We start from the raw sequence: 12,917 nt of genomic DNA, 5'->3' as shown, positions 1-12,917 counted from the left end.
TGGCGCGAAGCACTCTGGGAGTTGCAGTCCTCCCGCCGGCCCCGGCCCGGGCCGCGGCGGCACCAGAACTACCTTTCCCAGAGCGCGCCGCGCGCGATGGCGCCGGCGGCCGGGGCCGGCGGGCAGCGCTGAGGGGCTGCGGCGGGACGCCGCTACGGGATCCGGTGAGAGGCCGCGGGTGTCGGGCTCTGCCTTCCGCCGTCTGTGCTCGGGGACGAGCAGAAGCCGTGGAGCGGGGCCGTGAAGAACGGCTGGGCTCGGGACGGGCCTGCGAGGTGCTGCCCGTCCGGTCCGGCCCGGCCCGGCCTCGGACTCTGCTCCGGCTGTGAGGGGGAGGCGGCGGCGGCGGCGAGCGCTGCTGTGCCCCTGCGCCCTGCCAGCCTGTGGCACGGGAGGGATCTCCTGCGGCTGCTGCTTGAGCACGCCTGGGATCCCTTGCAAGGGCAGCAGGCCTGGGGGGGTGTCCCTAGCCTGAGGCCTTCCCGGGGGCGGCCTGGAGGTGGAGGGAGCCCCTGGCTCTGCGGCAGAGCCCCGCGCCCCGAGGTGCCCTGTGCGTGCCCCGAGGTGCCCTGTCCGTGCCCCGAGGTGCCCTGTGCGTGCCCCGAGGTGCCCTGTCCGCGCCCCGAGGTGCCCTGTCCGCGCCCCGCGGTGCCCTGTCCGCGCCCCGAGGTGCCCTGTCCGTGCCCCGCGGTGCCCTGTGCGTGCCCCGAGGTGCCCTGTGCGTGCCCCGAGGTGCCCTGTCCGCGCCCCGAGGTGCCCTGTCCGCGCCCCGCGGTGCCCTGTCCGCGCCCCGAGGTGCCCTGTCCGCGCCCCGCGGTGCCCTGTCCTCACCCGAGGTGCCCTGTCCGTGCCCCGCGGTGCCCTGTGCGTGCCCCGAGGTGCCCTGTGCGTGCCCCGAGGTGCCCTGTCCGTGCCCCGAGGTGCCCTGTCCGCGCCCCGAGGTGCCCTGTCTGTGCCCCGGGGTGCCCTCTCCGCGCCCGCGGTGCCCCGGGCTGGGCACTGCCTGCTGTGGCCTCTCCGCCGCTCTCGGCGCCGCTGTTTGACTCCAGAGCCATTGCTTCTCCGCAGGCTGCTCACAGGCTGCTGCCCCGCGGAGCCTTTGCCTGGAGCTTGGCTTCTCGCCCGCTCAAAGGGCAGAGCTGTTGCAGTGCTCTGGGAGCCAGCTCTGGCCCTCGGTGCCAGCACTCCCTGACCCGCAGTGGATCCCTGCTGGGGCTGTGCAACCCCCCCGGCAGACCCCCAGGGCCCCTCGGGAGCTGTTGCTTTGTCCTGAGTGTGGCTCTGCTGCCCCTGCCTTGGCAGCTGCCCTCCCTCCCCTTCCTGGCACTTCAGGAGGCAGAACCCCTCCGGTGGGAGTCACACCAGGAGATTGCCACTGGGCAAGGGTCGGCTCAGGCTGAGGGCTTTGCCTGCCCTGAGGAGGAGCTGCACTCAGCTGAGCACCGAGGCTGCCACCACCCTGACCCCTGGCCAGGAGCCCTCTGCCCTCCTGCCCCTGTCTGGCTCCCTGCAGCTCCCTGCAAGGAGGCTGGAGCCAGGTGGGGGTTGGCTTCTCCCAGGGAAGAAGCAACAGGGGGAGAGGAAGTGGCCTCAGGTTGCCCCAGGGGAGGCTCAGGTTGCCCCAGGGGAGGAACAACTTCTGCCCAGTGGTGCAGCCTCCACCCTTGGGTAGTCTCCAGAGCCATGGAGCTGTGGTGCTGAGGGTTTGGTGGTGGCCTGGCAGTGCTGGCCTGGACTCCACACTCTGGGTGGATCTCTCCCAGCCCTTGGATTCGGTGACTTCTCCACCTGGGGCTGGGGAGAGCCTGGGCTGGGGCCCTGTGGGGGTGAGCTGTCTGCTGCAGGCTGCCTGGTGCCCTTGCAGGAGCAGGATGTACACCCTGCTGTCTGGCCTCTACAAGTACATGTTCCAGAGGGATGAGTACTGCATCCTGATCCTCGGCTTGGACAATGCTGGCAAAACTGTGAGTGCTGTGGGGAGGCCACAGGGGACTGCAGGCATCCTCCCCAGGCAGCACAGCCAGCAGGCAGCTCAGTGCTGTGGGGCTGCAGTGATGCCACACCGGGGGGGCAGCTCTGGCCTCGTGCCTGAGCTGGGCAGCAGCTCTCAGAGCTGTGCTGAGGGCTTGGGCAGCCACCTCTGACCCCTCCTTGCCTTGCTGAAGCAGCAGAGGCCTTTGTGCCAAGGCTGGGGCCTGCTGGGAGGAGGGGGCTGCAGCAGGGGGAAGGCAGCTCTGGGTGAGGGGGCTGCAGCTCTGGGTGAGGGGGGCTGCAGCTCTGGCTGGGGGGCTGCAGCTCTGGCTGGGGGGGCTGCAGCTCTGGGTGAGGGGGGGGGCTGCAGCTCTGGGTGAGGGGGGGGGCTGCAGCTCTGGGTGAGGGGGGCTGCAGATCTGGCTGGGGGGGCTGCAGCTCTGGGTGAGGGGGGGCTGCAGCTCTGGGTGGGGGGGCTGCAGCTCTGGGTGAGGGGGGCTGCAGCTCTGGGTGAGGGGGGCTGCAGCTCTGGGTGAGGGGGGCTGCAGATCTGGCTGGGGGGGCTGCAGCTCTGGCTGGGGGGGCTGCAGCTCTGGGTGAGGGGGGGCTGCAGCTCTGGGTGAGGGGGGCTGCAGCTCTGGCTGGGGGGGGCTGCAGCTCTGGCTGGGGGGGCTGCAGCTCTGGGTGAGGGGGCTGCAGCTCTGGCTGGGGGGGCTGCAGCTCTGGCTGGGGGGGCTGCAGCTCTGGGTGAGGGGGGCTGCAGATCTGGCTGGGGGGGCTGCAGCTCTGGCTGGGGGGGCTGCAGCTCTGGGTGAGGGGGGCTGCAGATCTGGGTGAGGGGGCTGCAGCTCTGGCTGGGGGGGCTGCAGCTCTGGGTGAGGGGGGGCTGCAGCTCTGGGTGGGGGGCTGCAGCTCTGGGTGAGGGGGGCTGCAGCTCTGGCTGGGGGGGCTGCAGCTCTGGGTGGGGGGCTGCAGCTCTGGGTGAGGGGGCTGCAGCTCTGGGTGAGGGGGGCTGCAGCTCTGGCTGGGGGGGCTGCAGCTCTGGGTGAGGGGGCTGCAGCTCTGGCTGGGGGGGCTGCAGCTCTGGGTGGGGGGGCTGCAGCTCTGGGTGAGGGGGGCTGCAGCTCTGGCTGGGGGGCTGCAGCTCTGGGTGAGGGGGGGGCTGCAGCTCTGGGTGAGGGGGGCTGCAGCTCTGGGTGAGGGGGGCTGCAGCTCTGGGTGGGGGGGGCTGCAGATCTGGGTGGGGGGGGCTGCAGCTCTGGGTGGGGGGCTGCAGCTCTGGGTGAGGGGGGCTGCAGCTCTGGCTGGGGGGGCTGCAGCTCTGGGTGGGGGGGGGCTGCAGATCTGGGTGGGGGGGGGCTGCAGCTCTGGGTGGGGGGGCTGCAGCTCTGGCTGGGGGGCTGCAGCTCTGGGTGAGGGGGGCTGCAGATCTGGCTGGGGGGGCTGCAGCTCTGGCTGGGGGGGCTGCAGCTCTGGGTGGGGGGGCTGCAGCTCTGGCTGGGGGGGCTGCAGCTCTGGGTGAGGGGGGCTGCAGATCTGGGTGAGGGGGCTGCAGCTCTGGCTGGGGGGGCTGCAGCTCTGGCTGGGGGGGCTGCAGCTGGGGACCTGTTGGAGTGACCACTGCTCTGCTGTCCCTCTCCCAGACCTTCCTGGAGCAGACCAAAACTCGGTTCAACAAGAGCTACAAGGGGATGAGCCTGGCCAAGATCACCACCACTGTTGGCCTGAACAGTGAGTCCAGCTGGGGCAGGGCTGGCAGCCTCCCTGCACAGCTCCACAGCAGCTGCTGCCTCTCTGACCCCTCTCAGAGCTGCCAAGGGCACAAATAAAGTCCCAGACTGCTAGGATGGCTTTGGGCTGGGAGGGATCTTAAAGCTCCTCCAGCCCCAGCCCCCTGCCCTGGGCAGGGACCCCTCCCCCAGCCCAGGCTGCTCAGGGCCTCATCCAGCCTGGCCCTGAGCACCTCCAGGCAGGGGGCAGCCACAGCCTCCCTGGGCAGCCTGTGCCAGGCTCTCCCCAGCCTCCCTGGGCAGCCTGTGCCAGGCTCTCCCCAGCCTCCCTGGGCAGCCTGTGCCAGGCTCTCCCCAGCCTCCCTGGGCAGCCTGTGCCAGGCTCTCCCCAGCCTCCCTGGGCAGCCTGTGCCAGGCTCTCCCCAGCCTCCCTGGGCAGCCTGTGCCAGGCTCTCCCCAGCCTCCCTGGGCAGCATTCCTTCCTCCTCTCCAGTCCCAGTCTGCTCTCTCCCAGCTCATTCCCTCTCACTCTGTCCCTCCCAGCCCTTGGCCAAAGTCCCTCCCTAGCTCTCCTCTAGCTCCCTTCAGCTCCTGGGGGCTGCTCCCTGGTCTCCCTGGAGCCTTCCCCTCTCCAGGCAGAGCAGCCCCAGTGCTCCCAGCCTGTCCCCAGTTCTGGAAGCAGAGGTTTTGCCTCCCAGCTCCTCACCTCCTTTGCAAGAGACTAAACCAGGGTCTCCTAGGCTGGGAATTAACAGCCCCCGAGGCTGTCAAGCCCAGTGTCCCCCTGGAGTGCTGCACTCAGAGCCTGAGCTGGCTGGCCCTGGCTCTGCCCCTTGCCCTGCTGTGGCTCTGCTTCCAGAGCCCTGGGGAACACTTCCTCTCCTCTGCCTCTCTCCCCAGTTGGAACTATTGATGTTGGCAAAACTCGCCTCATGTTCTGGGACCTGGGTGGCCAGGAGGAGCTCCAGGCCCTCTGGGACAAGGTTGGAGATGGGTTTCACTTCCTTTCAGACCTCTCTTTGCCTCTTGGGATAGATTCCTAAGGTGGTTGGGGTTGGGAGGGAGCTCCAAAGGTCACCCAGGGCACCCCTGCCCTCAGCAGGGACACCCTGCCCTGCAGCAGCCTGCCCACAGCCTTGGCCAGCCTCACCCTGCACAGCTCCAGGGAGCAACTGCTGCTGGCTGCTTGATTTCCACATGGAACAGCAACCAGGGAGAGGAGCAAAGAGTCCTGGGGGGGTGGATTTGCTGGGGGTGGATTTGCCTCTGGGTGGGTTTGGTTCTGGGGATGGATTTGGCTCTGGGTGGATTTGGCTCTGGGTGGATTTGCTGTGGGGATGGATTTGGCTCTGGGTGGATTTGGCTCTGGGTGGATTTGCTGACTCTTCTCTGTGCTTCCCTCTCAGTACTATGCTGAGTCTCATGGAGTGATCTATGTCATTGACTCCACTGATGAGGAGAGGCTCTCAGAGTCTAAAAGAGCTTTTGGTGAGCACCTTCCCTCACCCCTGCTGGGAGGTTTGGGGTGGATTGTGGCCCTCTTCTCTCCCCACTGCCAGATCTCTTCCTGTGCCCTGGGAGTGAGCTGTGTGAGGACACCTGGAGGCTTTTGCACTTCCTTTGCTGCAGTCTGTCTGCCCTGGGGTTTGTCTTTGCCTGTAGTGGTCTGGAGGCTGTGCTCTGCTCATGGCTTTGGATCCTTTAGTTCCTCATTCTGTATTTGGCTCCTCAGTGATCCTTTGTGGCCTGCATGTGGCTCAGAAACAAACTCTGTGAAGAAAACAGCCCCAAAGGGTTCTGTCAAAGGAAACCCTGGGGGGAGACCTCCTTGCCTCACCCCTGGGTCCAGCTCTCCTGTCTCAGGCATCTGCACAGCTTCACCTCCCAGAGCTGGCTAAGCCTCTGGTTTCCTTCTTGTTCTTGCAGAGAAGATGATCACCAGTGAAGCCCTGGAGGGAGTTCCCATTCTGGTGTTAGCCAACAAGCAGGATGTGGAGGTGAGCTTGTGCAGGTGTCCTTCCCAGGCCAGCAAGTGAGCCTTGGAGAGGTGAGCTCTGCCCTCACCTCAGCCTTGTTTCTCTGGCCTGAGCTCTGCTCCTAGGCTTGGTTTGTCTCCTCCAGCCCTTTTCCAGTGGCATCAACTGCAGCTGCACCCAGCTGGGTGCTTTGAACCTGGGATGCAAACAGAGCAGACTCTGTAGCTGGGGCAGGTTTTTCCTGTCCTGTGACTTGGTGTCTGGGGTTGTTCAGCCTGGGGAAGGCTCCAGGGAGAGCTCCTGGTGGCCTTGCAGGGCTCAAAGAGGCTGAGCAGGAAGCTGGGGACAGACTGCTGAGCAGGGCCTGTTGGGACAGGCCAAGGGGAGATGGTTTGAACTCAAAGCTTTATCCTGGAGAGAAGGAAGAAATATTCAGCCCTGAGGGTGGGGAGAGCCTGGCCCAGGCTGCCCAGGGAGCTGGGAGCTGCCCCCTCCCTGGCACCACTGCAGCTGAGGCTGGCTGGGGCTGGGAGCAGCCTGCTCTGGCTGGGGCTGTCCCTGGGGGCTGCAGGGGCTTGGACTGGGTGAGCTTGAGAGGCCCTTCCCCCCAGGTATTCCCTGACCCTTGGTGCTGGTTTTTCCTGTTTAGTCAGAGCCCCCCAGAGGTTTGGTGCCCTTTGTTTATGCTGCTGCACCACTCACAGCTGCTCCCCTAACAGATGATGCAAGAGCAGCATCCTTTCCCCTGAACCAGATAAGATCTGCTGAGTGCAGCAGTGTTTGTCCTCCAGCATTCCAGCCCTGGCTGCAGGGGTGCTGCTTCCTGAGAGCTGAGCTTGGACTCCCCCTGGCACAGCCAGAGCTGCACAGCTCTCCCTTTGCCAAGGCAGTGGCTGCTGCAGGGGACAGCTGAGGTGGCACAGCCAGGGCTGCCCTCCTCGGGCCTGGCATGGGAGAAAGGGCAAGAGAATGCTCAGGTGGCTGGGACCTGGAGAGGCTGCCCAGGGAGGGTGTGCAGGCCTCCTCCCTGGGGCTGGATGAGGCCTTGAGCAGCCAAGCCAGGCTGAGATTCCTCCTGCCCACGGTGGGGGAGGTTGGAGCAGAGGATCTCTGAGGTCCTTTCCAACCTAAACCATTCCACAGCCCCTGGTGCTTCCCACATGCCCTGAGCCTGCAGCCCCACTCCTGCAGTTGGAGTTTGGCTCTCTAGATGGAGCCAGAGCCCTGCAGTGGAGCCTGGAGGCTCAGCCCTGGCAGCTGTGACCAGCAAGGAGCAGTTCTGAAGCAGGCAAATCCTTCCCAGCTCCTTCCCCTGACCTTTGCACCTGCCTCAGCCAGGCCCTTGGAGGAAGCAGTGGAGGATTCCCCAGGGGTCCCTTTGGCTTTGCAGAGGCCTTGGCTGCACTTCCCTGTGCAGCACCCCAGAGCTCTCTGGGTGGGCACAAGACTCTGCAGGCACTCAGCAGTGTGAGCCTGAGGCAGGGCTCCTGCCTGAGCTGGGGTGGGGGGTTGGGGAATCAGAGCAGGAACTCTCCTGCCTCTGGGCAGCTCTCTGCAGGCAGTCCCCTGGGGCTGCTGGGCTGCTGCTGGCTGAGCTCCCCTCAGCTCTCTGCTGCAGACCATCCCCTCAGGGAGGTCAGCTGGGCCTCTGCTGCTGTGAGGCTCCCTTGCTGGTGGGATCACAGCTTCCCTGCTGGGCTTGTGGTTGCTGTGGCTTCAGCTGGGAGACTAAACAGCTGTAAGGAAGCATTCAGTGATGCAGACAGGGAGGTGGAGAAGAAGGGGAACCTGGGAGCTGAGGCTGCCATGCTCCCAAGCATGAGAAGCTGAGCTGCTCCTCCTTGGTGGCTGATCTGCCTCACCCCTGCTGTCAGACCAGAGCCCTGCTTGTGGCTTCCTCTTGAGCACTCCAGCAGAGCTCCTCTGAGCTGATGGCTCAGTGGTGTTCCCCCCTCTCCTCTGTCACTGCTGCAGCCCAGGGGGGAAGTGAGGAGATTCCAGCCAGCATCTCAGAGGCAGCTGGGCTGGCAGAGCCTTTGAAGCTCATCCACTCCAACCCTTCCTTAACTCCACCAAGTCTGGATGTCAGCCATGCTCCTCAGCACCACTTCTCTGCCTCTTTGGAGCACCTCCAGGGATGGGGATCCAGCAGTCTCCCTGGGAGCCTGCACCACTGCTTGGGAGCCCTTCCAGTGAAGGGAAGGCTGGATGAGGCCTTGAGCAGCCTGGTGTAGTGCCAAGTGTCCCTGCCCATGGCAGGGAGCTTGGAACTGAAGGATCTTTAAAGTCCCTTCCACCCCAAACCGTGTTGGGACCCTCAGAAGTTGGTTCTCACATCCAGCCTAGACCTCCCCTGGGGCAACTTGAGGCCTTTACCTCTTGTCCTGTTCCCTGGGAGAAGAGCCCAGCCCCACCTCACTCCAGCCTCCTTTCAGGGTCTTGTAGAGAGTCAGAAGGTCTCCTCTGAGCCTCCTCTGAGCCTCCTCCAGCTTGAACCACTCCAGTTCCCTCAGCTGCTGCTCCCAGAAGCTGTTCTCCAGAGCCTGGAGTGCTGTGGGGTGGTGACAGAGGCCTGCAGGTGGTGCAGGTGGCTCTGGCCAGGCAGGGTGGTGCCACCCTGAGGGAGTCTGAGCTCTGGGGGTGGCAGGAGGTCCCCACCTCCTTTGGCACAGACAAGAAGCTCTCCTCTGCTTCCCCTTGCAGACCTGCCTCTCAATCCCTGACATCAAGACAGCCTTCAGTGACTGCATCATCAAAATTGGGAAGAGAGACTGCCTGACCCAGGCCTGCTCTGCTCTGACTGGGTGAGTGTGGGCATGGGGGGCTGTTAGCAGGACAGCTGCAGCTGGCACCCAGGCAGAGCAGCACAGTGAGATCTAAGCACCCTGAGAAGGAGCTGTGCTGCCTTCCCAGCACTGGCAGCTGCTTCCTGCTGGATCCTGGACTAGCACCAGATCAGTAACTTCATCTCTAAAACCTTCCTGTGAAAGAAGCAGAGTGAAACACCAGGGAGCCCTGAAATGCTTTGGGTCAGAAGGGCTCTCCAGAGCTCACCCAGCCCAGCCCTCAGCAGGGACATCCTGCCCTGCAGCAGCTTGCTCACAGCCTTCTCCAGCCTCACCTTGCACAGCTCCAGCCATGAGGCCTCAGCTCCCTCCCTGGGCAACCTGCTGCAGGGTTCCAGCAGCCTCCTGGGGCACAACTTGCTCCTCACCTCCAATCTCAATCTGCTCTGCTCTCATTTCAGACCACTGCCCCTGGTGCTGTCCCTGCAGGCCTTTGGGAGCAGTCCCTCTGCAGCCTGCTGGGAGCCCTTCAGCTGCTGGGAGCTGCTCTGAGCTCTGCCCAGAGCCTTCCCTTCTCTACTCCTGGCTGAGAGCAGCAGGACTGAGAGGTGTGGAGATGCTGCTGCTTCTCCTCTCTCATCCCTTCTCACACAGAGCCACTCTGCTGCTCTGGCCTGCAGGAGAGCTTTGCTATGCAGACCACACAGCACTCCCTGAGTGTTCTCAGCACTCCCTGAGTGTTCTCAGCACTCCCTGAGTGTTCTCAGCACTCCCTGAGTGTTCTCAGCACACCTGTGGTCTGGGATGCAGCTTGGGAGGCTCAGGGCTACACAGCCACCCACTGTGACCTAGACCAGCCCTGGGGAGGAGCAGCTGAGGGAGCTGGGGGTGTTCAGCCTGGAGAAGAGGAGCACAAGAGGAAATCACCTTAAGCTGCCCAGGGCAGGTTCAGGTTGGCCATGAGGAACAATTTCTTCTCCTGGAGGTTTGCCCAAGCTTGTCCAGGCTGCCCAGGCAGTGGTGCAGTCCCCATCCCTGGAGGGGCTTCAGAGCTGTGGTGCTGAGGGCTGTGCTTTGGTGGTGCCCTGGCAGTGCTGGGGTCAGGCTTGGGCTCCAGGAGCTTCAAGCTCCCCTCCAACCAAACCAACTCCATGATTCTATTCTCACTCTCACAAACAGCCTCTGCTTTTGTCCAGGCTGAGCAAAGGATGAGAAAAAGCTTCTTAGACCATGGGAAAAATCCTTCTGCCTTGCTGAGAGGCAGAGATGCCAATCAGCAGAGGAATGACCACAACAATGGCTAAGCACTGTCTGGAGAGGAGGCTTAGCTGATGACCTCCTGCAGTGCATTTCCCAACCACTTCTATTTTTGATCTCTGTGGAATTTCCTCCAGAATTTCAGCTGGAGGTTGCTCAGGAAGCTGAGATGGTGGAAGTGGTGGCTGGGCAGCTGTGGAGACCTCAGTGAGAGGGTGGCTTGGCAGCCCCAGCACTGGTGGCTGCACACAGCTGGAGCCAGGAGTGGAAGACTTGATCCAGCCTGAGGCTTGCAGCTAAGCTGACCTCAGAGCAGCTGACAAGTGGCTTGAGGCTTGTTCCTCCCAGGCTTTCCACAGAGCTGCTGGCTAGATGTGATGGAGCTGTGCACAGCCAGCAGGAAAACAGAGGATGGAGTTTCCAAGGGGAGGAGGAGAGCAGCTCCTCATGGTCTGTGTGTGTGAGGCACCAGCAGGGATGGCAGTGAAAGGCTGCAGGGCAGAGCCTCCTGAGGGGCTGCAGGAGCCTGGCTGCTGAGGTGCTCCTGGCTGGTGCTGGGGCTGCTCCTGCCTGGCTGCTGGATAGAATAGAGCAGAATTAACCAGGTTGGAAAAGACCTTTGAGATCATCCAGTCCAGCCTCTCCCCCAGCACCATCTGATCAGCTCAGCCATGGCTCCAAGGGCCTCAGCCAGGCTCTTAAACACCTCCAGGGCTGGGGACTCCACCACCTCCCTGGGCAGCACATCCCCAGGGCCAGTCTCTCTTGCTGGGAAGAATTTCTTCCTCACCTCCAGCCTGAACCTCCCCTGGCACAGCTTCAGACTGTGTCCTCTTGTTCTGCTGCTGGCTGCCTGGGAGAAGAGCCCAACCCCCACCTGGCTCCAACCTCCCTGCAGGGAGTTGTAGAGAGCAATGAGGTCTCCCCTGAGCCTCCTCCTCTCCAGGCTAAGCAACCCCAGCTCCCTCAGCCTCTCCTCCCAGGGCTGTGCCCCAGACCCCTCCCCAGCTTTGTTGCCCTTCTCTGGACACCTCCCAGCAGCTCAACCTCCTTCCTAACCTGAGGAGCCCAGAGCTGGACACAGGACTCAGGATGTGTCCCTGCCCAGTGCTGAGTGCTCCTGGCGGGGCGGGTGCGGGCGGCTGGGGGCTGGGTGCTGGCTGGGTGGGTGCTGGGTGCTGGCAGCTGTCTGTCTGGGTGCTGTCAGCTGTCTGGGTGGGTGCTGGGTGCTGTCAGCTCTCTGGGTGGGTGCTGGCTGCTGGCAGCTGTCTGGGTGGGTGCTGGCAGCTGTCTGGCTGGGTGCTGTCAGCTCTCTGGGTGGGTGCTGGCTGCTGGCAGCTGTCTGGGTGGGTGCTGGCAGCTGTCTGGGTGGATGCTGGCAGCTGCCTGGGTGGGTGCTGGCTGCTGTCTGGGTGGGTGCTGGGTGCTGGCAGCTGTCTGGGTGGGTGCTGTCAGCTCTCTGGGTGGGTGCTGGGTGCTGTCAGCTCTCTGGGTGGGTGCTGGCTGCTGGCAGCTGCCTGGGTGGGTGCTGGCTGCTGTCTGGGTGGGTGCTGGCTGCTGGCAGCTGTCTGGGTGGGTGCTGGCAGCTGTCTGGGTGGATGCTGGCAGCTGCCTGGGTGGGTGCTGGCTGCTGTCTGGGTGGGTGCTGGGTGCTGGCAGCTGTCTGGCTGGGTGCTGACCCCCGGGTGCCTGTCTCCCCAGCAAGGGCGTGCAGGAGGGCATCGAGTGGATGGTGAAGTGCGTGGTGCGCAACATCCGCCGCCCCCCGCGCCAGAAGGACATCACCTAAGGACTGCCCCAGCCCTGCACAGTCTCCTCCCACACACCTTTGTGCTCCCTTTGAAGAAGGGGCCTGCTGGACTCCTCTTACACCTGACTCTTCCCTGAGCTTGGAGACAAACCTTCCTTTCTCTCCCCCTGAAGGAAGCCCCCAGGAGCCCGGGGCAGCAGGGCCGGGGGTGGGAAGCTCCTTGGCCTGAGGGCACGCAGCCAGTGCCAAGCCCCAGGCTGGCAGGGGCTCAGGACTTCCTCTTCTGCTGGGTTGCTTTGTGGTCCTTGGGTTGTTAATCTAAGAGGCTGGAGGTCAGTGCCAGGAAGGGCCTCCTGCAGGAGCAGTGTGGGGGAGAGAGCAGGGGAGAGCCTGGGCAGTGGCTGTCCCTCCTCCCCCAGAGGAGACCTGGGGCTGCTCCAGCCCTGTGCCTGCTGCAGGTGCTGTGCCTGGCCCTGTTGTGCTGCTGGTTGTGCCAGGGGGGAGAGAAGGTTGGTTGTCACTCCATTTCCAGCCAACCTGGTGACTTGCAGCTCTTACCTGTGGTAAATGCAGATGTGGAAGCCAACATCTGCACTGTGCTTCACTCTAGGTGGGCAGCAGCAGGGTGTGGGTTCCATGTCCATGCCTCAGCTGCCAGCCTCTCCCTTGTAAATGCTCTCCAGTCAGAACAGTACTTGGTGTCTTCTGTAAGTGGAGTGAAGTGAGGCCCTCTGTGATCTTCCTAGGCCCAAAGCTGAACCTCTAGGCAGGGAGAAATCACTTTGCAATAAAGCTTCTTACTTCTTTGGACCTCTGCTGCTGAAAGAAGTGATGTTTGGAGACAGTGCTGAGCCCTCTGGTGCCTGGCAGTGCAGGGCAGAGCAGAAGGCAGCTCTGCAAGTCCCAGGCAGTGCCACTCCTGCAGCCTGCTGCTTCTGCTGGGCTCCCCCCACCCTTTCCAGCAAGAGCTCTTGCTTCCCCATGGAGTGTGCAGAGCTCTGGCAGTGGCTGTTGGCCTTTGCATGTTTCAGTTTGTCCTGGCAGCCTTGAGCAATGTCTGCTGTTTGCTTACAGAGCTGAGAGGACATTATTCATGGAACCACAGAGTGCTTTGAGTTGGAAGGGACCCTTAAAGGTCACCCAGCCCAACCCCTGCAGCCAGCAGGGACATCCCCAGCCACAGCAGGTTGTTGCTCCCAGCCCCAGCCAGCCTGAGCTGCAGTGGTGCCAGGCATGGGGCAGCTCCCAGCTCCCTGGGCAGCCTGGGCCAGGCTCTCCCCACCCTCAGCACCAAACATTTCTCTCTTCTCTCCAGCCTCAATCTCCCTCTTGGAGTTCAAACCATCTCCCCTTGGCCTGTCCCAACAGGCCCTGCTCAGAAGTCTGTCCCCAGCTTCCTGCTCAGCCTCTGAGCACTGCAAGGCCACCAGGAGCTCTCCCTGGAGCC

The 12,917-nt window shown here is 63.6% G+C and overlaps 1 protein-coding gene across 2 annotated transcripts; it reads left to right on the top strand.

The window, feature by feature from the left end:
• Positions 1–72: 72 nt before the first annotated feature.
• Positions 73–12,280, top strand: ARFRP1 (ADP ribosylation factor related protein 1). Of its 2 annotated transcripts, none has more exons than XM_068150304.1 (8): positions 73–164; positions 1,865–1,964; positions 3,615–3,702; positions 4,602–4,684; positions 5,108–5,189; positions 5,628–5,698; positions 8,381–8,481; positions 11,422–12,280. In XM_068150304.1, the coding sequence occupies exons 2-8, from the start codon at positions 1,872–1,874 to the stop codon at positions 11,507–11,509; spliced, it is 606 nt and encodes a 201-aa protein (XP_068006405.1). In that variant the 5' UTR covers positions 73–164; positions 1,865–1,871; the 3' UTR covers positions 11,510–12,280. The 2 variants fall into 2 exon arrangements, with proteins under 2 accessions (XP_068006405.1, XP_068006406.1); XM_068150305.1 differs by having other exon boundaries at positions 115–164; positions 1,871–1,964.
• Positions 12,281–12,917: the final 637 nt, after the last annotated feature.

Source organism: Melanerpes formicivorus, unplaced genomic scaffold, assembly GCF_026170545.1.
Source record: "Melanerpes formicivorus ecotype bairdi unplaced genomic scaffold, bMelFor1.0.p_v2 SCAF_19, whole genome shotgun sequence".
NCBI classification, from domain to species: Eukaryota; Metazoa; Chordata; class Aves; order Piciformes; family Picidae; genus Melanerpes; species Melanerpes formicivorus.
Note: the sequence above shows the minus strand (reverse complement) of the source record. Positions and strands in the feature narration are given on the sequence as shown.